At 47.5% G+C, this 23,908-nt stretch overlaps 1 protein-coding gene across 6 annotated transcripts in view; it reads left to right on the top strand.

The window, feature by feature from the left end:
• LOC140428264 (M-phase phosphoprotein 9) overlaps positions 1 to 23,908 on the top strand; it is a 266,696-nt gene that overhangs the window by 177,069 nt on the left and 65,719 nt on the right. For all 6 annotated transcript variants that reach the window (XM_072514583.1, XM_072514911.1, XM_072514834.1 and 3 more), the window contains exons 17-18: positions 2,563 to 2,739; positions 10,220 to 10,398. In XM_072514583.1, coding sequence (XP_072370684.1) covers positions 2,563 to 2,739; positions 10,220 to 10,398 — 356 coding nt within the window. The remainder of the gene's footprint in view (positions 1 to 2,562; positions 2,740 to 10,219; positions 10,399 to 23,908) is intronic.

Below are 23,908 nucleotides of genomic sequence, written 5' to 3' on the forward strand. Positions count from 1 at the left end.
AAATCGCGCTTCATATCATAATTTCCTTTATTAAGTTTCAGGACTCTAGTCTCCGAATCAACTACATCACTCTCTGCCTTGATGAAGATTCCTTGGCAAAATTTGGTCCCAATGCCATCTACAAGTTTGCTGACGATACGACCATAGTGGGCCGGATCTCGAATTACGACGAGTCAGAATACAGGAGGGAGATAGAGAACCTAGTGGAGTGGTGAAGCGACAACAATCTATCCCTCAATGCCAGCAAAACTAAAGAGCTGGTCATTGACTTCAGGAAGCAAAGTACTGTACACACCCTTGTCAGCATCAACGGGGCCGAGGTGGAGATGGTTAGCAGTTTCAAATTCCTCGGGGTACACATCTCAAAAAATCTATCCTGGTCCACCCACGTCGATGCTACCACCAAGAAAGCACAACAGTGCTTATACTTCCTTAGGAAACTAAGGAAATTCGGCATGTCCACATTAACACTTCCCAACTTTTACAGATGCACCATAGAAAGCATCCTATCAGGCTGCATCACAGCCTGGTATGGCAACTGCTCGGCCCAAGACCGCAAGAAACTTCAGACAGTCATGAACACAGCCCAGTCCATCTCACAAACCTGCCTCCCATCCAGTGACTCCATCTACACCTCCCGCTGCCTGGGGAAAGCGGGCAGCATAATCAAAGACCCCTCCCACCTGGCTTACTCTTCTAACTTCTTCCATCGGGCAGGGCATACAAAAGTCTGAGAACATGCACGAGCGGACTCAAAACAGCTTCTTCCCCTCTGTTACCAGATTCCTAAACGACTCTCTTATGGATTGATATCAATAACACTACACCCTGTATGCCTCACCCGATGCCGGTGTTATGTAGTTACATTGTGTACCTTGTGTTGCCCTATTATGTATTTTCTTTTATTTCCTTTTATTTTCATGTACTTAATGATCTGTTGAGCTGCTCGCAGAAAAATAGTTTTCTCTGTACCATGGTACACGTGACAATAAACAAAATACAATCCAAATTCAATCATTATTATGGTCATTCATCCCAAGTGGCCTCGCACAACTAGATTGCCAATAATTCCGTTCTCATTACACAGTCCCCAATCTAGGATGGCCTGTTCTCCAGTTGGTCCCTTAAAGTATTGGTCCAGAAAACCATCCCGAATACACTCCAAGAATTCCTCCTCGATGTGGTATTGAGACTAATTTATCTATACGGGCAGCACAGTGGTTCGCACTGTGGCTTCACAGCGCCTGGGTCCCAGGTTCAATTCCCGGCTTGGGTCACTGTCTGTGAGGAGTCTGCACGTTCTCCCAGTGTCTGTGGGTTTCCTCCCGGGTGCTCCGGTTTCCTCCCACACGTCCCAAAAGACGTCCTGTTAGGTGAATTGGACATTCTGAATTCTCCCTCTGTGTACCCGAACAGGCGCCGGAATGTGGCGACTAGGGGATTTTCAGGGTAACTTCATTGTAGTGTTAATGTAAACCTACTTGTGACAATAAGGATTATTATTATATGCAGATTAAAATCAGCCATAATTACAGATGTTCCTTTATTGCATATGTCTCTAATTTCCTGCTTAATTTCATTTCCAAATCACCTCTACAGTTTGGGGGTCTGTATTCAACCCCTACTAATATTTTTGTCCCTTGCCTTTTCCCAGCTCTACCCATACAGATTCTACATTGTTGAAGCTAATACCTTTCATCACTATATCATTAATTTCCTCTTTAACCAGCAATGCAATACCACTGCCTTCCTAAATACTGAATACTCCCCAGGGTTCTGCTCTCAACCCTGGGTCAGCCTGCAGCCATGCCTCCGTAATTCCGACGATATCATACCCGTTTATGATAATTTATTTATCATAAATTGCGTGATTAATTTATCCACTTTATTGCGAATGCTGCATGCATTAAGGCACAAAGCCTTGAGGCTTGTCTTTAACATTCCCTGTCCCGTTCCCACTATTTCTCACTGTGGCCCTATTTGAATCTGGCCCTTGATTTCTCTGCCTATCATTTCTCTTATTCCCCTTTCTTTCTTTTGTTGTTGTCCTTGATTTCCCCCTCCTCCCAACTCCTTGCATTGGTTCTCATTCCCCTCTTCAGAGTTGAAATCTACAGCAAATGTTGACTTCTATCAACAGAATTAAGTCCTGGTTCGTGGTGCTTCCAGTAAAATTCTCCCATGTATGATTCTTCTCAGTTTGAAAACTATGAAACTGAGGCCTTCTTTTGTTAATTTAGGACCGAAAAGAAAGCGTGTATCCGTTTGAAACAATTTCTCTTGTGATGCACACCTAAGTTCCTATATTCTGAATGTGAAAATTTAAAATGTAACTTGAGTTAGACAGTTCTCCACATTCAGACTTCTTAAAGATCAAGTTATTTTTGCTGCCAGTGATTATAGGGAGAATAACTTCTGTTTATGCCCCCATTAAAGAACTTAAGTGAACAAGTCCTAATTGAAAATATGAATTGCAAAAATTGTCTGATCATAGTTATTTTGATTTAGTTTTCTGTTTTTGTGGCTTCCCTGAATTATTCTATTAATATGTTACCAAAACAGCCTTTTCTATCATCCTGATGAACATCAGACTCTAACAAAAGCTCCTCCTGATGATGTTGCAAGACGCAAGTGGCTGACCCCGGGTTCTGATCACTCTATATTCACAGGACAACCCTTAGAAAGTAACGACAATGCTCCGAGCAGTGAATTTGGGGAGACTCCTCTGCAGCCCAGAAGGTTAGCAAAACATTCTTCTGCCAGTCATTCTTTTAACTTTGTGCTGTTGACATTTAGCCCAAAGAATATTTTAAAATGTGGTATGGTATATTACTGTATCATTTTATTATCATTTCATATTATGTCCATTAAAAGACTTGTGGATTCCACTAATTTGGGATTTTACTTGCCATCCTTATAGTGTAAATTCAAGGTCTATCTTGGATGGGAAAGCAGTGACATTCAATTTACATCGTATATGTTGTGTTGCCCTATTATGTATTTTCTTTTCTTCCCTTTTCTTCCCATGTATTTAATGATCTGTTGAGCTGCTCGCAGAAAAATACTTTTCACTGTACCTCGGTACACGTGACAATAAACAAATCCAATCCAATCCAATCCATTCAGCCCAATCCTCAAAAGGTTCACAGCATTGATGCATACTGATCTGTCAACCTGAACCAAGCTGTTTTACTATCACTGGTAACCTGGACCAGTTCCTTGAAAATAACTGATTAATGAAGGTAGCATTTATAGAAACAACAACAGCTATTCAGGATATCTTGCAAGCAGATGTGCAGTAGTTTTTGTTTTCATAGAATCACTACAGTGCAGGAGGCCATTTAGCCCGTCAGGTCTGCACCGACCCTCTGAAAGAACACCCCACCGAGTCTCACTCCCCCATCCTGTCCCAGTAACCCCACCTAACCTTTTGGACACTAAGGAGCAATTTAGCATGGCCAATCCACCTATCCCGCACATCTTTGGGCTGTGAGGAAACTGGAGCACCCGGAGGAAACCCACGCAGACACGGGGAGAACGTGTAAACTCCACACAGTCACCCAAGGTCGGAATTGAACATGAGTCCATGGCGCTGTGAGGCAGCAGCGAGAACCACTGTGCCACCGTGCTGCCCGTTTTAAATATAGTAAGAAGTCTTACAACACCAAATTAAAGTCCAACAGGTTTGTTTTAAACACTAGCTTTCGGAGTACTGCTCCTTCCTCAGGTGAAGGATTCACCTGAGGAAGGAGCAGTGCTCCGAAAGCTAGTGTTTGAAACAAATCTGTTGGACTTTAACCTGGTGTTGTAAGACTTCTTACTGTGCCCACCCCAGTCCAACGCCGGCATCTCCACATCATGGCTACGTTTTTACACCAACCTTGACTAAATCATCTTTTTGCCGACTAGTATCATTTCAAAGTTTTATGTTGTAAAAATTGAACAAAACAAATTGCAGCAAGTTTATGTTTTAGAATTGAAGTTTGCAGAACTAGATATTGCAATGGAATGAGATTTGGCAGCTTGTAAAGCACATTGTGACTTGGCACAAAGAAGGCACTCAATTTTTACCCCACCCTTCAGAGAAACCTACTACTCTCATTGGGTTATTCATTGCCAAAAATGACTCCTTGTGTTGCATCAAATATACAGTGGATCCATTGGACATGATTTCTGTTCCACAACATTCATTAAAAAAATATATATATTTATTAAAGTTTTTTAACACAATTTTTCACCCTTACACACAATAAACCCCCCCCTCGTAACAAAATAGAAAGAAAACGCACATAGCAAGATAAATACATGGTAAAACGATATGTTACGGAGCTTTGTACACTGGCTCCCTCCCATACATGCCAGTTTCCCAAATCTTTCATGTGTTCTCTTACTCAAACACCCCCTAAGCAAACCCCCCTTCCCACCCCCTTCACAGGACATCTCCCCCCCCCCCCCCCCCCCCCCGCCCCCTTGGGTTGCTGCTGCTGACCGACCTTCCTCTAACGCTCCGCAAGATAGTCTAGGAACGGTTGCCACCACCTGTAGAACCCCTGCGCAGACCCTCTCAAGGCGAACTTAATTCTCTCCAACTTAATGAACCCAGCCATGCCGTTTATCCAGGCCTCCACGCTGGGGGGCTTCGCCTCCTTCCACATTAGCAAGATCCTTCGCCGGGCTACGAGGGACGCAAAAGCCAGAATACCGGCCTCTTTCGCCTCCTGCACTCCCGGCTCGTCCACTATTCCAAATATTGCTAGCCCCCAGTTTAGCTTGACCCGGACCTTCACCACCTGAGATATTATTCCCGCCACTCCTCTCCAGAACCCCTCCAGTGCCGGGCATGACCAAAACATATGGACATGGTTCGCCGGACTCCCTGAGCACCTTCCACATCTGTCCTCTACCCCAAAGAACATACTCAACCTCGCCCCCGTCAAGTGCGCTCTGTGAACCACCTTAAATTGTATCAGGCTGAGCCTGGCACACGAGGAGGAGGAATTAACCCTACCTAGGGCGTCAGCCTATAACCCCTCCTCAATCTCCTCCCCCAGCTCCTCCTCCCATTTACCCTTCAGCTCCTCTACCAATGCTTCCCCCTCTTCTTTCGTCTCCTGGTATATTGCCAACACCTTGCCCTCCCCGACCCATACACCCGAGATCACCCTGTCTTGAATTTCCTGTGCCGGGAGCAACGGGAATTCCCTCACCTGCCGCCTCACAAACGCCCTCACCTGCATGTATCTAAAAGCATTTCCCGGGGGTAACTCAAACTTCTCCTCTAGTGCCCCTAGGCTCGCAAACGTCCCATCAATGAACAGGTCCCCCATTCTTTTAATCCCCGCCAGATGCCAGCTCTGAAACCCCCCGTCCATCCTCCCCCGGACAAACCGGTGATTACCCCTGATCGGGGACCACACCGAGGCTCCCATTGCACCCCTGTGCCGTCTCCACTGGCCCCAGATCTTTAGCGTTGCCGCCACTACTGGACTCGTGGTATACTTTGACAGCGAGAGCGGCAGTGGTGCCGTCACCAGTGCCCCCAGGCTCGTTCCTTTACAGGACGCCATCTCCAACCTCTTCCATGCCGCCCCCTCTCCCTCCATCACCCACTTACGGATCATCGCCACATTTGCTGCCCAGTAGTAGCTCCCTAGGTTCGGCAGCGCCAACCCTCCTCGGTCCCTACTGCGTTCCAGAAACCCTCTCCTTAACCTCGGGGTCCTATTCGCCCACACAAACCCCATAATACTCCTGCCTACTCTCTTAAAAAACGCCTTAGTGATCACGATGGGAAGGCACTGAAACACAAAAAGAAACCTTGGAAGGACCACCATTTTGACCGACTGCACTCTACCCGCCAGCGAGAGCGGTAATATGTCCCATCTTTTGAAGTACTCCATCTGCTCCACCAACCTCGTCTGATTCAGTTTATGTAGGGCCCCCCAACTCCTGGCTATCTGGATCCCCAGGTACCGAAAGCTCCCCTCCGCCCTCCTCAGCGGTAGGTCCCCTATCTCTCTTTCTTGGTCCCCCGCCTGTAATACAAAAAGCTCACTCTTCCCTACATTGAGCTCATAGCCCGAAAAATCCCCAAACTCCCTTAGAGTCTGCATGACCTCCACCATCCCCTCCACTGGATCCGCCACATACAGCAACAGGTCATCCGCATAAAGCGACACTCGATGCTCTTCTCCCCCTCGGACCTACCCCCTCCATTTCCTAGACTCCCTCAATGATATGGCCACGGGTTCAATCGCCAATGCAAACAACAGGGAGGGACAGGGGGCACCCCTGCCTCGTCCCTCGTTACAGCCAAAAATACTCCGACCTCCGCCGATTCGTCACCACACTCGCCACCGGGGCTCTGTAAAGGAGCTTAACCCACCTAATAAACCCTCCCCCGAACCCAAACCTACGCAGCACTTCCCAGAGGTACTCCCACTCTACTCGGTCAAAGGCCTTCTCCGCGTCCATAGCTGCCACTATCTCCGCCTCTCCCGCCACCGATGGCATCATTATCACGTTTAAGAGCCGCCGCACATTGGTGTTTAGTTGCCTGCCCTTTACAAATCCCGTCTGGTCCTCGTGAATCACCCCCGGGACACAGTCCTCGATCCTCGTAGCCAGCACTTTTGCCAGCAACTTAGCATCCACGTTGAGGAGCGAGATCGGCCTGTACGATCCACATTGCTTGTCCCGCTTTAGGATCAAAGAAATCATCGCCTCCGACATTGTCGGGGGCAGGGTCCCTTGCCTCATTAAAGGCCCTCCCTAGTAGCGGGGCCAACAGGTCTACGTACTTCCTGTAGAACTCCACCGGGAACCCGTCCGGTCCCGGGGCCTTCCCTGCCTGCATACTCCCCAAACCCTTGCTCAGCTCCTCCAACCCAATTGGTGCCCCCAAACCAGTCACCTCTTGCTCCTCCACCCTCGGGAATCTCAATTGGTCTAGGAATCGTCTCATCCCCTCTTCCCCCGCTGGGGGCTGGGATCTGTACAGCTCCTCATAGAAGGCCTTGAATGCCTCGTTTATTTTCGTCGCACTCCGCACCATGGCTCCCCTTCCATCCTTGACTCCCCCTATTTCCTCGCTGCCATCCTCTTACGGAGCTGGTGTGCCAGCATCCGACTCGCCTTCTCCCCATACTCGTAGATCGCCCCCTGCGCCTTCTTCCACTGTGCCTCTGCCTTCCCTGTGGTCAACAGATCAAACTCCGTCTGGAGACGTCGCCTTTCCCCAAGTAATCCCTCCTCAGGGGCCTCTGCGTATCTCCTGTCCACTCTTAAAATCTCCCCCACTAACCTCTCCCTTTCCATGCCCTCTATCTTCTCCCTATGAGCCCTAATGGAGATTAGATCTCCCCTGATCACCGCCTTCAGCGCCTCCCACACCACCCCCACCCACACCTCCCTATTGTCGTTGGCCTCCAAGTACTTTTCGATGCACCCCCTCACCCTCCCACACACCACCTCATCTGCCAGCAGTCCCACATCCAACCACCACAACGGGCGTTGGTCCCTCTCCTCTCCCAACTCCAGTTCCACCCAGTGCGGGGCGTGATCTGAAACGGCTATGGCCGAATACTCCGTTCCCTCCACTTTCGGGATCAGCGCCCTGCCCAGAACAAAAAAATCTATCCGGGAGTAGGCTTTGTGCACGTGGGAGAAAAAAGAAAATTCCCTGGCCTGCGGCCTGGCAAACCTCCACGGGTCCACTCCCCCCATCTGATCCATAAACCCCCGAAGCACCTTTGCCGCCGCCGGCCTCTTTCCTGTCCTCGATCTGGAGCGGTCCAGTGCTGGGTCCAACACCATATTGAAATCCCCACCCATTATCCGGCCTCCTACCTCCAGGTCCGGAATGCGCTCCAACATGCGCTTCATGAATCCAGCATCATCCCAGTTCGTGGCGTATACATTTACCAATACGACCCACGTCCCCTGCAATTTACCGTTCACCATCACATATCGCCCTCCGTTGTCCACTACGATATTCTTGGCCTCAAACGACACCCGCTTCCCCACCAGTATTGCCACCCCTCTATTCTTCGCGTCCAGCCCCGAATGGAATACCTGTCCTACCCATCCCTTTCTTAACCTGACCTGGTCCGCCACCTTCACATGTGTCTCTTGGAGCATGACCACGTCTGCCTTCAGTCCCTTTAAGTGCGCGAACACTCGGGCCCTCTTCGCCGGCCTATTCAGGCATCTCCTTTTCTAGGCCAGTCCCGTGTCTGCGCCGCCCTCACCCTCCAGTCCCCCAGCCGGGAGACCCCCACCCCGACCACCTCTTCTGTGTCCCATTCCCCTTTGGCCAGTGCAGCAGCAAACCCCCCCCCCCCCGCTAGACCCGTGTTTAGCTTTTTTACTCCCCCCCCCCCCCCCCCATATCACTCCCGTAAGTCAGCTGACACCTGCTGACCCCGGCTTCTCCCGCCGTCCCATTGACCTCCCCGTGTGGGGGTCTCCCAATCGGTGTGCGTTCCTCCATTCCCCCTCCCGCCTTTCTTCCCTAGCGCGGGAAGAACCCCGCGCTTTCCTAAGCCTACCCCGCCCCTTCTGGCGCAGCTCCTGTCGTGGCCTTGTCTCTTTTCCCCCATCGTCATCCCCCTCTCTCCCCCAGCCCGTGTAACATTTCCTGCGCGTGATTAACCCCTATATACAACAACCATCAAACAACCCCCCCCCACCCTCACAAACCCTCAGTTTGAGTCCAACTTTTCGGTTTGAATAAAGGTCCACGCCTCTTCAGGCGTTTCGAAATAATGGTGCTGATCCTTGTATGTGACCCACAATCGCCCTGGCTGCAGCATTCCGAATCTCACTCCTTTCCGGTGCAACACCGCCTTGGCCCGGTTGAAACCCGCTCTCCTCTTTGCAACCTCCGTGCTCCAGTCTGGGTATATTCGGATATCCGCATTGTCCCACCTGCTGCTCCGCTCCTTCTTGGCCCATTTCAAGACCCTCTCTCTGTCCGTGAACCGGTGAAACCTCACCACAATCGCCCTTGGCGGCTCGTTAGCCTTGGGCCTCCTCGCCAGCACTCGGTGTGCCCCATCCAGCTCCAGCGGCCTCGAAGGGGCCTCCGCGCCCATCATCGCCTCGAGCATCGTGCTCACATATGCCCCGGCATCGGTCCCCTCCACTCCTTCAGGGAGACCCAGGATCCGCAGGTTCTTTCTCCTCGACCTATTCTCCAGGTCTTCGAATCTTCCCGCCCACCTCTTGTGCAGCGCCTCGTGCTCCTCCACTCTCACCGCCAGGCCCAAGATCTCATCCTCATTCTCACTGACTCTTTTCGCACCTCCTGGATCGTTACCTCGTGGGCCTTCTGGGTCATCCCTAGTCCTTCAATCGCCGACAGCATAGGCGCCAGCATCTCCTTCCGCAGCTCCTCGAAGCAGCGCTTGATGAACTCCTGCAGCTCCGGCCCGCATTTCGCTTTGTCCCCGGCCGCTGCCATTTTGCTTTTCTTCCCTCACTTCTCCCGCTGCTCCAATGCCGCTTTTTTGGCCATTTCACTTCTGGTCCGGTCCATAAAAGGTGAAGAGGGACCTCGCTCTTCCCTTCCCCATGGGTCGTCTTCAAATAAATTCCCGTTGGGGCTCCCCTAAAGAGCCCGAAAGTCCGTGATAGCGGGAGCTGCCGAATCGTGCGAGCCGCAACCGGAAGTCGTTCTACAACATTCATAATACAGAAGTGATAAAGTCAAAAGTGAATTGCCCTTGGTGCCATGAACAGAAGTAGATTATATCTTATGACAGTTAATCATGTAATTTGATTATGCAAATGTAAGATAGTTGAAATGTTGCAAATCTGATGTAAAACTTTATTCTGCACTAGTTGATTGCATATGGGGGGAGTGGGGACAAATTTACACTCGCAGTTTCTGTTATAAATGTGGAATTAGGAATTTATACAGGCAATAAGTCAACAAAGTGCACATACACTTAAACATTTTAATATTTGTATGATGGGAACTAAGCTGTTTGGCTGCAGTCAATTAAACTTTTTTTCTTGCCCTTTGTTCTCAATTATTGCACTCGCTCCAGGAAACTCTGTCTAGAAACCTTGGCTTGCGGCATAAGTATTATTGAACAAATTTAAAATAAAGGTTAAGATATTAATGTTAGTTTTAACTTTCCAAATAGAGCAGAAGGCTTGCAGAACCACAGATGGTTCTGAGAAATAAATCCTTTTCTCTTGCTGATTTGATTAGGTTCTATTCGCCCCCAGAGAAGGATCGCCCCTGCAGTCAACAAGACCCTTCAAATGATATGGAGGAACCTATTCCTCCTATTCTGAAAGCATTGCAGAAGCTTGATGCCAGAAATATGTCTGAAAGCTGGGGAGCACAAACACCAATGTATGATGTCTCCGAGGCAGGCGATGGTACAAGTAAGGCCCACTTTTGTGTTTTGTTCTGCTCACCTTGCTGCAATTTGTTTGCTATTCAGCCAACTATGTTGGGATTGAAATCTAAATCTGTTGAACTTCAATTTGTAACGTATAGAATAACTGGGACATCTTTATATAAACGCTCAGTATCACAATAGTTGGATTTATGTCCTTCTGACTTTAGTGTGAATTCTTTCCCTATTGCATGTCAATAAATCCTACTCTCTCCTGGCAGAACGATAGACATTGGTCAATGGCAGCAGCAGCTCGGGGGGGCGGGGGGGTTTACTTTATTATTGTTTTTGTTATTTACACTGAAGGGTCTGAGGGGGTGTATATACCTGTTGTGTTAAGTTGGGGTGTTAATGTTAATTTATTATTTATATACGGGGGGGGGTTGCTTTTCTAGATTGTGTTTTGTACTTAACCCTGTTGGGTTCCTTTCTCATTTTGTTATTGATATTTTATGAAAACCTTGAATAAAAATTATTATAAATGAATAAATCCTACTCTCATTGCGAGCGAATGTGCTCTTTAGACCATCACTACTGAAATAATAGAAATATTGGTCGCAGGTTAAGTCACCTGTCAGTATAATTACACAAGTTAGGAAGGAGAGAGAGAGAGGGCTAAGCGGTAGGTATGTCAGAAAATGTGAAATGATGTATTTTTAAAAAACACAACAGTAATTAAACTCTGAATGGAAGAAAGCTGTGTGTTGTGGAGGAGCATAATTAAGTGGGTACAGGCACAGGTTCACAGGACGTTAATAATAATCTTTATTAGTGTCACAACTAGGCTTACATTGACACTGTAATGAAGTTACTGTGAAAAACACCTTGGGTTAATGAGGCTGTAAAGAAAACTGGGTTTTGTCTAGTCATATAGAATATAAAAGGCAAAAGGGACATAGAGCTATAATGAGATCTCCGAGCATTGTGTGTAGTACTGCTCACTGCACTAGGAAGGATTTTGTGACTTTAGCCAGTTATAATGCAGACTCAGTGGAATGCCTTCTGGTATGAGGAAATATAATTATTTTTAATTTGTTCATGTGGGCATTGCTGACTAGGCCAGTATTTATTGCTCATCCCTGTGATGAGAAGCTGGTTTAGCTCAGTGGGCTAGATAGCTGGTTTGTAATGCAGAACAAGGCCAGCAGCGTGGGTTCAATTCCCATACCAGCTTACCCGAACAGGCGCTGGAATGTGGCGACTAGGGGCTTTTCACAGTAACTTCATACTTGTGACAATAAAAGGTTATTTATTTGATGAAAGACTTGAGAAGTTTGGTCTTTTATTCATTAGAACAATGAAGATTATAAGTCATTTTGATAGAAGTGTTCTGAAAGAAAATAAATCAAGGCTCTAAGATGCCAGTAGTTGAGGTGTCTAGAATGAGAAAGGCAAGAGATCTCGGAGAGCAAGCAAAATTTCCTCATGGAGAGAATTGTGAGGAAATTACTTCCAGAGTTGTTGCTTGAGACAGAAAATGTATTATTCAAGGTTTGATTGGTTTGCTGGATGAAGGACAAGGGGGTTGAAAGAATATAGTAACAAAGTGGGTAAATGGAGTTAGATGCATTTGGCCATGTGGAGGATAAACACCAACATGGACTGAATGGGCTGACTCACTGTATTCCAGGGTGTGATTGCTATGTGTAACGTTTTGTATATGACTGTTTAATATACTCTGATATAACGATATCTTGTGTGCCCTCTCTTATGCACACTTTCTTTTGTAGAGGCTCCTTCTTTCTGACTTACTCATTGTTCTTCTGCCCTCCTAAAAGCTCTGTCTTCTTCTAAGGGTAGGGGTATAGCTCCATTGGCTCTGCAAACTCTATAATCTTGCTTTTGAAATGTTTTTGTTTATAGCATGTGGCTGGGCCAGCATTTATTGCCTATCCCTAATTCCCCTTGAACTGACTGGCTTGCTAGGCCATTTCAGTGGGTAGTTACGAGTCAACCACATTGCTGTGAATCTGGAGTCACATGTAGACCAGACTGGATACGGATGGAAGATTTATGGCCCACTGGGACCAATTAGCCTTCCCGTGAACCTCATACAATACAAGCTTTCCCGTAGGCTCATCAGTGGAGTAATGGACTATAGTCCGGCCCAGATGGGAGCCAAGTAGGAGTAGTCCTGGCTGGAACCTGAAGTGTACTGTGTATGTAATTTACTTTGTAATGAAATAAGTTACTTTACGCCTCTTATTTTGGACTTTTCTGTGGCCACTAATTTGGCGACGGGGATAAAAGTGGAGCTACAGTTGGCACTGCTAACTGTTGAAAGACAGTCATCTCCTATCGCACATCCGGAATAAAGTTTGCATGGATTTCAAAATGCCGCTTTTTGGGAGACTTGATGTGTTCGATGGTAGCATGGAAGATTGAACACAATACGCAGCGCATATGTGCTACTTTTTCAGGGATAACGCTAGAAGTGGTGATGATACTTTTGACTGCCTGTGGAGCCCCACCTTCAGCGTAATAAAAAGCCTCACATACCCCGCAGTCTCGGACTCCCAAGACTGTTGAAGAATTGGTAGTGAGTGGCAAATCATTATGACCCTAAGCTGTCGGTCATCATGTAACGTTGCTGGTTTAACATGGCTGAGAGGACAACCGGGGTGTCTGGCACCGAGTTCTCAATGCGTTTGCGAACAAGCTGAATTTTGTGATTATGGCCCATCCCTTCCTGAGATGCCAAATGAATGTTTGGTTTGTGGAGTGAACAGTATGGCAACCCAACGAACATTACTAGCCAAGCCATTATTAGGCTTTAAGAAGGCCGTAGAAATTTCACTCTCAATAGAAAGTGCAGAAAAGGGAGCACAGGAACTCCAAAGGATGGAAGTGAACAGTGTGGGACGCACCCCCTTCTGGCATTCAGTGCCCCCCAGATTAAGAATCCCCAGATCCCCGCCTTGGGGTGAACACCGCTGAGGCGAGGGCCGCGGATCTAGGGCCGTATTGACTAGGCCAAATACGTCCACTGAATCCATGGAGTGAGACCCCAGATGATGTGGGGCGTGCGGTCAGAGAAATTGTGGGGAGCGAAAGCCACAGGACGGCCAACAAACCCGCTGTCCCATCCGAGGTAGGCGTCAACCCAGAGCTCGTACTTTTTATTTGGAACAGCCCAACGAGGAATGCATGCAGCTGAACTGCATTATGGCACCTAAAGTTGTCCGCATTCGGATCACCGTTCAGGTAAATGGTCACCCACTCCTAATGGAATTCGATACGGGAGCCGCAGTCTCGTTTATAGGGAAACAAACATTTTTTAAAATTCAGTCAAGAGTACAGTCAGGAGTTTGCTGATGATACGACCGTAGTGGGTCGGATCTTGAACAGCGATGAGTCAAAGTACAGGAGGGTAATAAAGAACCTAGTGAAGTGGTGTAACAACAACAATCTCTCCTTCAATGTCAGCAAAACTGAAGAGCTGGCCATTGACTTCAGGAAGCGAAGTATCGTACACACCTCTGTCTGAAGCAATGGTGCCAAGGTGGAGATGGTTGACACCTTCAAATTCATAGGTGTGCATATCACCAACAATCTGTCCTGGTCCACCCATGCCGACACTACCACCAAGAAAGCACAATAGCGCCAATACTTCCTCAGGAAACTAAGGAAATTTGGCATGTCCACACTGACACTTACCAACTTTTACAGATGCACCATAGAAAGCATCCTATCTAATTGAGAGATTTGGGGATCTCTACAGGATAAGGTGTTGTCTGAAACGGGTTGGGGAGGGGAGGGTCTCGGAAATATATAAGGAACTGATGGAGTGGGAAGGGGTCCCAATTGAGGAGGTGAAGAAGAAGTGGGAGGAAGAACTGGGAGGAGAGTTGAAAGTCTGGTTATGGGAGAAGGCCCTGAGGAGTGTTAATGCATCCTCATCGTGTGCCAGGCTTAGCCTGATCCAGTTCAAGGTGGTCCACAGGGCTCGTATGACTATGGCCCGGATGAGTAGTTTTTTGAGGAGGTGGAGGGCAGGTGTGGGTGGTGTGGGGGAAGTCCTGCGAACCCCCAGCGGGGCTGGTTTAGCACTGGGCTAAATCACTGGCTTTTAAAGCAGACCAAGGCAGGCCAGCAGCACGGTTCAATTCCCGTAGCAGTCTCCCCAAACAGGCGCCGGAATGTGGCGAGTAGGGGCTTTTCACAGTAACTTCATTTAAAGCGTACTTGTGACAATAAGAAATTTTCATTTCATTCATTTCACCATGTACATATGTTTTGGGCGTGTCCGAGGCTGAGGAGATTTTGGCAGGGATTTTCAGATGTCATATCAGAGGTCCTGGAAGGAACTGTGACTCTGAGTCCAGAGATGGCAATATTTGGAGTGTCGAAAGACCCGGGAGCCCAGGGGGAGAGAGAGGCCGACGATTTGGCCTTTGCCTCCCTGGTGGCCCGGAGATGGATTTTGCTGGGATAGAGGGGCTCAGAGCCTCCAAAGTCGGGGGTTTGGGTCAGTGACATGACAGGGTTTCTTAGGCTAGAGATAATTACGTTTGCCTTGAGGGGTTAACTACAGTGGGTCGCTTGGAGGTGGCAGCCATTCATCGAGTTCTTCAAGGAAAATTGACCGTCAGGAGGGGTGGGGGGTGAAAAGGGGAGGCATGGAAGTGACGAATAAGGGCAGGGAATCTAACGTATGGGTAGTTAGGGTTTAGGCATGGGGGGAGTTGGGGGTGCCACTATGGGTTTTTTGCCTGTGTTGGATCTCTCTGTTTAAAATGTTAAAAATAAAATATTTTCTAAAAGATAAAGAAAACATCCTATCCGGCCGCATTACAGCTTGGTATGGCACCTGCTTGGCCCAAGACCGTAAGAAACTACAGAGTATCGTGAACACAGCCCAGTCTACACACAAACCTGCCTCCCATCCATTGACTCTATCTACACCTCTCGCTGCCTTGGGAAAGCAGGCAGCATAATCAAAGACTCTTCCTTCCCGGTTGTTCTCTCTTCCAACCCTCTTCCATCGGGCAGGAGGTGCAGAAGTCTGAGAACACGCACTAACAGATTCAAAAACAGCTTCTTCCCAGCTGTTACCAGACTCCTGAATGACTCTATTATGGACTGAACTGATCTCTTCACACCTTTCTACCGAGTAGTACTACACTCCGAATGCTTCACCCGATGCCTGTGTCTATGTATTCACATTGTGTATTTCACATTGTGTATACTAGTGGGGTACTACGGTGCTGGGATCCCTGCTATTCACAATATAAATGATTTGAATGACGGAACAAAATGTAACATCTCCCAAGTTTGCAGATGATACCAAGTTAGATGGGAGGGTGAATTGTGACGAGGATGCAGGGATCCGACGGCATGATCTGGACAGATTGGCGAGTGGGCAAACCAATGGCCGTGGAATGCCCTACCTGCAACAGTAGTGAACTCGCCAACATTGAGGGCATTTAAAAGTTTATTGGATAAACATATGGATGATAATGGCATAGTGTAGGTTAGATGGCTTTTGTTTCGGTGCAACATCGTGGGCTGAAGGACCAGTACTGCGCTGTATCGTTCTATGTTCTATGGTCAAGGATAGTCAACATGGCTTTGTGAAGGGTAGGTCATGCCTCACAAACCTTATAGAGTTCTTTGAGAAGGTGACTGAACAGGTAGACGAGGGTAGAGCAGTTGATGTGGTGTATATGGATTTCAGCAAAGCGTTTGATAAGGTTCCCCACGGTAGGCTATTGCAAAAAATACGGAGGCTGGGTATTGAGGGTGATTTAGAGATGTGGATCAGAAATTGGCTAGCTGAAAGAAGACAGAGGGTGGTGGTTGATGGGAAATGTTCAGAATGGAGTACAGTCACAAGTGGAGTACCACAAGGATCTGTTCTGGGGCCGTTGCTGTTTGTCATTTTTATCAATGACCTAGAGGAAGGCGCAGAAGGGTGGGTGAGTAAATTTGCAGACGATACTAAAGTCGGTGGTGTTGTCGATAGTGTGGAAGGATGTAGCAGGTTACAGAGGGATATAGATAAGCTGCAGAGCTGGGCTGAGAGGTGGCAAATGGAGTTTAATGTAGAGAAGTGTGAGGTGATTCACTTTGGAAGGAATAACAGGAATGCAGAATATTTGGCTAATGGTAAAGTTCTTGAAAGTGTGGATGAGCATAGGGATCTAGGTGTCCATGTACATAGATCCCTGAAAGTTGCCACCCAGGTTGATAGGGTTGTGAAGAAGGCTTCTGGAGTGTTGGCCTTTATTGGTAGAGGGATTGAGTTCCGGAGTCGGGAGGTCATGTTGCAGCTGTACAGAACTCTGGTACGGCCGCATTTGGAGTATTGCGTACAGTTCTGGTCACCGCATTATAGGAAGGACGTGGAGGCTTTGGAGCGGGTGCAGAGGAGATTTACCAGGATGTTGCCTGGTATGGAGGGAAAATCTTATGAGGAAAGGCTGATGGACTTGAGGTTGTTTTCGTTGGAGAGAAGAAGGTTAAGAGGAGACTTAATAGAGGCATACAAAATGATCAGGGGGTTGGATAGGGTGGACAGTGAGAGCCTTCTCCCGCGGATGGAAATGGCTGGCACGAGGGGACATAGCTTTAAACTGAGGGGTAATAGATATAGGACAGAGGTCAGAGGTAGGTTCTTTACGCAAAGAGTGGTGAGGCCGTGGAATGCCCTACCTGCAACAGTAGTGAACTCGCCAACATTGAGGGCATTTAAAAGTTTATTGGATAAACATATGGATGATAATGGCATAGTGTAGGTTAGATGGCTTTTGTTTTGGTGCAACATCGTGGGCCGAAGGGCCTGTACTGCGCTGTATCGTTCTATGTTCTATGTTCTAATGGCAGATGCAGTATAATTTGTATAAGTGTGAGGTTATTCACTTTGGAAGCAAAAGCAGGAAGGCAGATTACTACCTGAATGGTTGTAAATTGGGAGAGGGGAGTGTGCAGCGGGACCTGGGTGTCCTTGTGCACCATTCGCTGAAGGTAAGCATACAGGCGGTAAAGAAGGCTAATGGCATGTTGGCCTTCATTGCGAGAAGTTTCGAGGATAGAAGCAAGGATGTGTTGCTGCAATTATACAGGGCCTTGGTGAGGCCACACCTGGAGTATTGTGTGCAGTTTTGGTCTCCTTCTCTGAGGAAGAATGTTCTTGCTCTCGAGGGAGTGCAGCGAAGGTTTACCAGACTGATTCCAGGGATGGGCGGGACTGTCATATGAGGAGAGATTGACTAGGTTGGGATTGGTCTCGCTGGAGTTCAGAAGAATGAGGGGGGATCTCATAGAGACTTATAAAATTTTAATGGGACTGGACAGGATAGATGCAGGGAAGATGTTACCAATGATGGGTGTGTCCAGAACCAGGGGTCACAGTCTGAGGATTCAGGGTAAACCATTTCGGACAGAGATAAGGAGACATTTCTTTACACAAAGTGTTGAGCCTGTGGAATTCATTACCACAGGAAGTAGTTGATGATAAAACATTGAATATATTCGAGAGGCGGCTGGATATAGCACTTGGGGAGAATGGGATCAATGGGAGAAAGCAGGATTAGGCTATTGAGTTGGATGATCAGCCATGATCGTGATGAATGGCGGAGCAGGCTTAAAGAGCCAAAAGGCCTACTCCTCCTCTCTTCTATCTATCTATGTCCTATGTTTTTTTTGTATATGGAATGATCTGTCTGGACTGTACACAGAACAATACTTTTCACTGTACCTCGGTACACGTCACAATAAAACAAACAACTGTTGACTTTACGTGGTACGGAAGCAAGACTGGCAACCTATCCCGATTGGATAGGTATCCAATTTACGGACAGCAATCTGTAAGAATGCTGTTGATTGTTTAAAAAAAATTTAGAGTCCCAAATTAATTTTTTCCAATTAAGTGTGGCCAATCCACCTACCCTGCACATCTTTGGGTTGTGGGGGTGAAACCCACGCAAACACAGGGAGAATGTGCAAACTCCACACGGACAGTGACCCAGAGCTGGGATTGAACCTGGGACCTCAGCGCCGTGAGGCAGCAGTGCTAACCACTGTGCTGCCCCGATAATTTGCCTTATGCTTTTGAATGGAATCATTTCGAGAACATCCCCACACAGAGAGAAATTCCTGGATGCAGCTGCAGAAAATCACCAGGAGCCTGATGTGATTTGAACGCTCAACCTTCTGATCTGGAGTCAGACGCGCTACCGTTGCGCCAGAAGCCCAAGTGAATGCTGTTGATTGTGATAACAAGAGAAGGCCCTAGTCTGTTAGGTCGTGATTGGCTGCAATGCCTTCGCCTAGATTGGCAGCAGATTTTCGTAATGAATACTGGAAGCATGTATGAGTTACATAGAACATACAGTGCAGAAGGAGACAATTCGGCCCATGGAGTCTGCACCGACCCACTTAAGCCCTCACTTCCACCTTATCCCCGTAACCCAATAACCCCTCCTACCTTGGTCACTAAAGGCAATTTGTCATGGCCAATCCACCTAATCCGCACGTCTTTGGACAGTGTGAGGAAACTGGAGCACCCGGGGGAAACCCACGCAGACACGGGGAGAACATGCAGACTCCGCACAGACAGTGACCCAGCAGGGAATCGAACCTGGGATCCTGGTGCTGTAAAGCCACAGTGCTATCCACTATCCACTACCCACGGTAGTTGTTGGGGAAATACCTTTAAATTTGGGCAGCACAAGTAGTCCCCATCCTTACACAAGATAAAATTGTTCAACTTTGTGGTGACTATAAACTGACAGTAAATAGGGCTTCCCCATTGGGCAGTATCTGATGCCACGCAGCGAGGACTAATATGCAAAATTGGCTGGAGGTCAATAATTTACGAAGCTTGACATGGGTCATATCTATTTTCAGGTGGATTTTGACCCTGATTCCAGACAATGTGACCATAAATACTCATGGGGGGGCCTTTATGAGTGCACTTATCATCGGCCTGCGCCATTTTCCAGTGCGTCCTGGAAAACATTCTGCATGGTTTGCCATATGTGGCGGTTTATTTGGATGATATATTGGTCACAGGGATGATGGAACAAGAAAGCCTGAGCAACTTGGACAAACTCTGCTGCTTTTCAGTGTCAGGTGTCCGTCTCAAAAGAGAGAAGTGCGTTTTTCTCACCAGACAGTTCCTGCCGCACAGACCCAGGAGTCCCAACATAAGTGAATTAACCAACAATTTGTGTATTTTCCTAAGATCTTTACACCTTGACTGCTCCAATGAGTTACAGGCACCAGATTTATAAGTAAAACATTGACAAACTGTTTATTTATAACGAGTAAAAGATGAACATATAATGGAAATAACAGAACAATGGCCTACTCGTCTACCTATTCCCAAAACCCCGTTCCATCCTCCACCCAGACACACACAAAACACTCACGGTAAAGGAGTAGGGGAAGAATTAAAATAACTGGGATTAAAGGAAAAGGTTTGAGAGTAATCGTCACTGCTGCGGTTGTGGCATCTGTAGGTGCCGGTCTTCTCCGAATGCAACGCTCTGGGGAATGGGTTTATACAAGAGATTTGGGTTGGTGCAATTCTGTCCTTCAACCACAGGATGGGGTCTTACACAGGGGATTCAGGTCAGTGCAATTCTATCCTTTGCCCACTCGATGGAGCCTCCATTTCCCTGCGATGTTACTGGAGATTTATACCTGAACAATCACAGACATTTTGTTTGTCTGATTTCTGTGCAGCGATTGGGCTTTTCCCAACCATTCAGACAGAGAATTAATGTATTACAGACCTGGTGGGAACATGCTCGCAGGCTTTCACTCCAGAGATTCCCTTCACTGATCTAACTGCTGCCTGCAGTCTTCCAGATAAGAGTGCCTTCACAGGTCTGGATAGGAGTCTATTAAATCGCCTGGCCGGGAGGTAAAGTGTCTTCCAGCCCCTTCCTGCCTGTGTCTTCTCACAGAATCCAGGACAAAATGGAGCTATTCACATGACCCGCCTTTCTTCTGGAAGAATCTGAATGATTCCACCAATCAGAAGCACCACCAAGAGATGACTCAGAATTGCAGATTCACCAATTAGCTGCTTGCCAAGTCTATCAAACTGACATCACAGGCTCTGCCACAGACCTAAATGGAAAGTCCTGGGCTACCTCATTAAACCAGGGGTGTTGCGGTGTGCCTAAAGTCTGTACCTTAAGCAAAAGGCTCAGTGTGGCAGTAGCCAGTGAGAACTATAAATTAAAGGCAGTCAGCAGGACAGGAATTAAAAAGGAAACACACAACAGACAAAGGTTTTACAACAATATCCGAATATACTGCGTAGACTGGGATGGACTACACCCGGTAAAAGAGAAGGTGCGAGCAAACCAACAGATCCTCACGCTGGAGAATCAAGGATTATCACACTTTTATGACCCCTTAATCACAGCTTTAGCAGGTGTAATACTGGCTGTATGCATCTGAGAACATAGAAAAATACAGCACAGAACAGGCCCTTCGGCACACGATGTTGTGCCGAACCTTTGTCCTAGATTAATCATAGATTATCAAAGAATTTACAGTGCAGAAGGGGGCCATTCGGCCCATCAAGTCTGCACCGGCTCTTGGAAAGAGCACCCTACCCAAGGTCAACATCTCCACCCTATCCCCATAACCCAGTAACCCCACCCAACACTAAGGGCAACTTTGGACACTAAAGGCAATTTATCATGGCCAATCCACCTAACCTGCACATCTTTGGACTGTGGGAGGAAACCGGAGCACCCGGAGGAAACCCACGCACACACGGGGAGCATGTGCAGACTCCGCACAGACAGTGACCCAAGCCGGAATAGAACCTGGGACCCTGGAGCTGTGAAGCAATTGTGCTATCCACAATGCTACCGTGCTGCCCTTAAGAACAAATTAATCTACACTATATCATTCTACCGTAATCCATGTACCTATCCAATAGCCGCTTGAAGGTCCCTAATGTTTCCGACTCAACTACTTCCACAGGCAGTGCATTCCATGCCCCCACTACTCCCTGGGTAAAGAACCTACCTCTGACATCCCCCCTATATCTTCCACCATTCATCTTAAATTTATGTCCCCTTGTAATGGTTTGTTCCACCCGGGCAAAAAGTCTCTGACTGTCTACTCTATCTATTCCCCTGATCATTTTATAAACCTCCATCAAGTCGCCGCTCATCCTTCTCCGTTCTAATGAGAAAAGGCCGAGCACCCTGAAACTTTCCTCGTAAGACCTACTCTCCATTCCAGGCAACATCCTGGTAAATCTCCTTTGCACCTTTTCCAAAGCTTCCACATCCTTCCTAAAATGAGGCGACCAGAACTGCACACAGTACCCCAAATGTGACCGTACCAAGGTTTTGTACAGCTGCATCATCACCTCACGGTCTTAAATTCAATCCCTCTGTTAATGAACGCGAGCACACCATAGGCCTTCTTCACAGCTCTATCCACTTGAGTGGCAACTTTCAAAGATCTATGAACATAGACCCCAAGATCTCTCTGCTCCTCCACATTGCCAAGAACCCTACCGTTAACCCTGTATTCCGCATTCATATTAGTCCTTCCAAAATGGACAACCTCTCACTTTTCAGGGTTAAACTCCATCTTTCATAGAATTTACAGTGCAGAAGGAGGCCATTCGGCCCATCGAGTCTGCACCGGCTCTTGGAAAGAGCACCCTACCCAAGGTCATCACCACCACCCTATCCCCATAACCCAGTAACCCCACCCAACACTAAGGGCAATTTTGGATACTAAGGGCAATTTATCATGGCCAATCCACCTAACCTGCACATCTTTGGACTGTGGGAGGAAACCGGAGCACCCGGAGGAAACCCACGCACACTCTGGGAGGACGTGCAGACTCCGCACAGACAGTGACCCAAGCTGGAATCTAACCTGGGACCCTGGAGCTGTGAAGCAATTGTGCTATCCACAAGGCTACCGTGCTGCCACTTCTCAGCCCAGCTCTGCATCCTAACTATGTCTCTTTGCAGTCGACAACAGCCCTCCTCACTATCCACAACTCCACCAATCTTCGTATCGTCTGCAAATTTACTGACCCACCCTTCAACTCCCTCATCCAAGTCATTAATGAAAATCACAAACAGCAGAGGACCCAGAACTGATCCCTGCGGTACGTCACTGGTAACTAGGATCCAGGCTGAATATTTGCCATCCACCACCACTCTCTGACTTCTATCGGTTAGCCAGTTCGTTATCCAACTGGCCAAATTTCCCACTATCCCATGCCTCCTTAATTTCTGCATAAGCCTATCATGGGGAACCTTATCAAATGCCTTACTAAAATCCATGTACAGTACATCCACTGCTTTACCTTCATCCACATGCTTGGTCATCTCCTCAAAGAATTCAAAAGACTTGTAAGGCAAGACCTACCCCTCACAAATCCGTGCTGACTATCCCTAATCAAGCAGTTTTTTTTTTTTTGCAGATGCTCAGAAATCCTATCCCTCAGTACCCTTTCCATGACTTTGCCTACCACCGAAGTAAGACTAACTGGCCTGTAATTCCCTGGGTTATCCCTATTCCCTTTTTTGAACAGGGGTATGACATTCGCCACTCTCCAATCCCCTGGTACCACCCCTGTTGACAGAGAGGACGAAAAGATCATTGCCATCGGCTCTGCAATTTCATCTCTTGCTTCCCATAGAATCCTTGGATATATCCCGTCAGGCCCGGGGGACTTGTCTATCCTCAAGTTTTTCAAAATGCACAACACATCTTCCTTCCTAACAAGTATTTCCTCAATCTGACCAGTCTGTTTCACACTATCCTCTCCAACAATATGGCCCCTCTCATCTGTAAATACTGAAGAAAAGTACTCGTTCAAGATCTCTCCTATCTCTTCAGACTCAATACACAATCTCCCGCTACTGTCCTTGATCGGACCTACCCTCGCTCTAGTCATTCTCATATTTCTCACATATGTGTAAAAGGCCTTGGGGTTTCCTTGATCCTACCCGCCAAAGATTGTTCATGCCCTCTCTTAGCTCTCCTAATCCCTTTCTTCAGTTCCCTCCTGGCTATCTTGTATCCCTCCAATGCCCTGTCTGAACCTTGTTTCCTCAGCCTTACATACGTCTCCTTCTTCCTCTTAACAAGACATTCAACCTCTCTTGTCAACCATGGTTCCCTCACTCAACCATCTCTTCCCTGCCTGACAGGGACATACATATCAAGGACACGTAGTACCTGTTCCTTGAACAAGTTCCACATTTCACTTGTGTCCTTCCCTGCCAGCCTATGTTCCCAACTTATGCACTTCAGTTCTTGTCTGACAACATCGTATTTACCCTTCCCCCAATTGTAAACCTTGCCCTGTTGCACGCACCTATCCCTCTCCATTACTAAAGTGAAAGTCACAGAATTGTGGTCACTATCTCCAAAATGCTACCCCACTAACAAATCTATCACTTGCCCTGGTTCATTACCAAATCCAATATGGCCTCCCCTCTGGTCGGACAATCTATATACTGTGTTAGAAAAGCTTCCTGGACACACTGCAC

Source organism: Scyliorhinus torazame, chromosome 1, assembly GCF_047496885.1.
Source record: "Scyliorhinus torazame isolate Kashiwa2021f chromosome 1, sScyTor2.1, whole genome shotgun sequence".
Taxonomy (NCBI): Eukaryota; Metazoa; Chordata; class Chondrichthyes; order Carcharhiniformes; family Scyliorhinidae; genus Scyliorhinus; species Scyliorhinus torazame.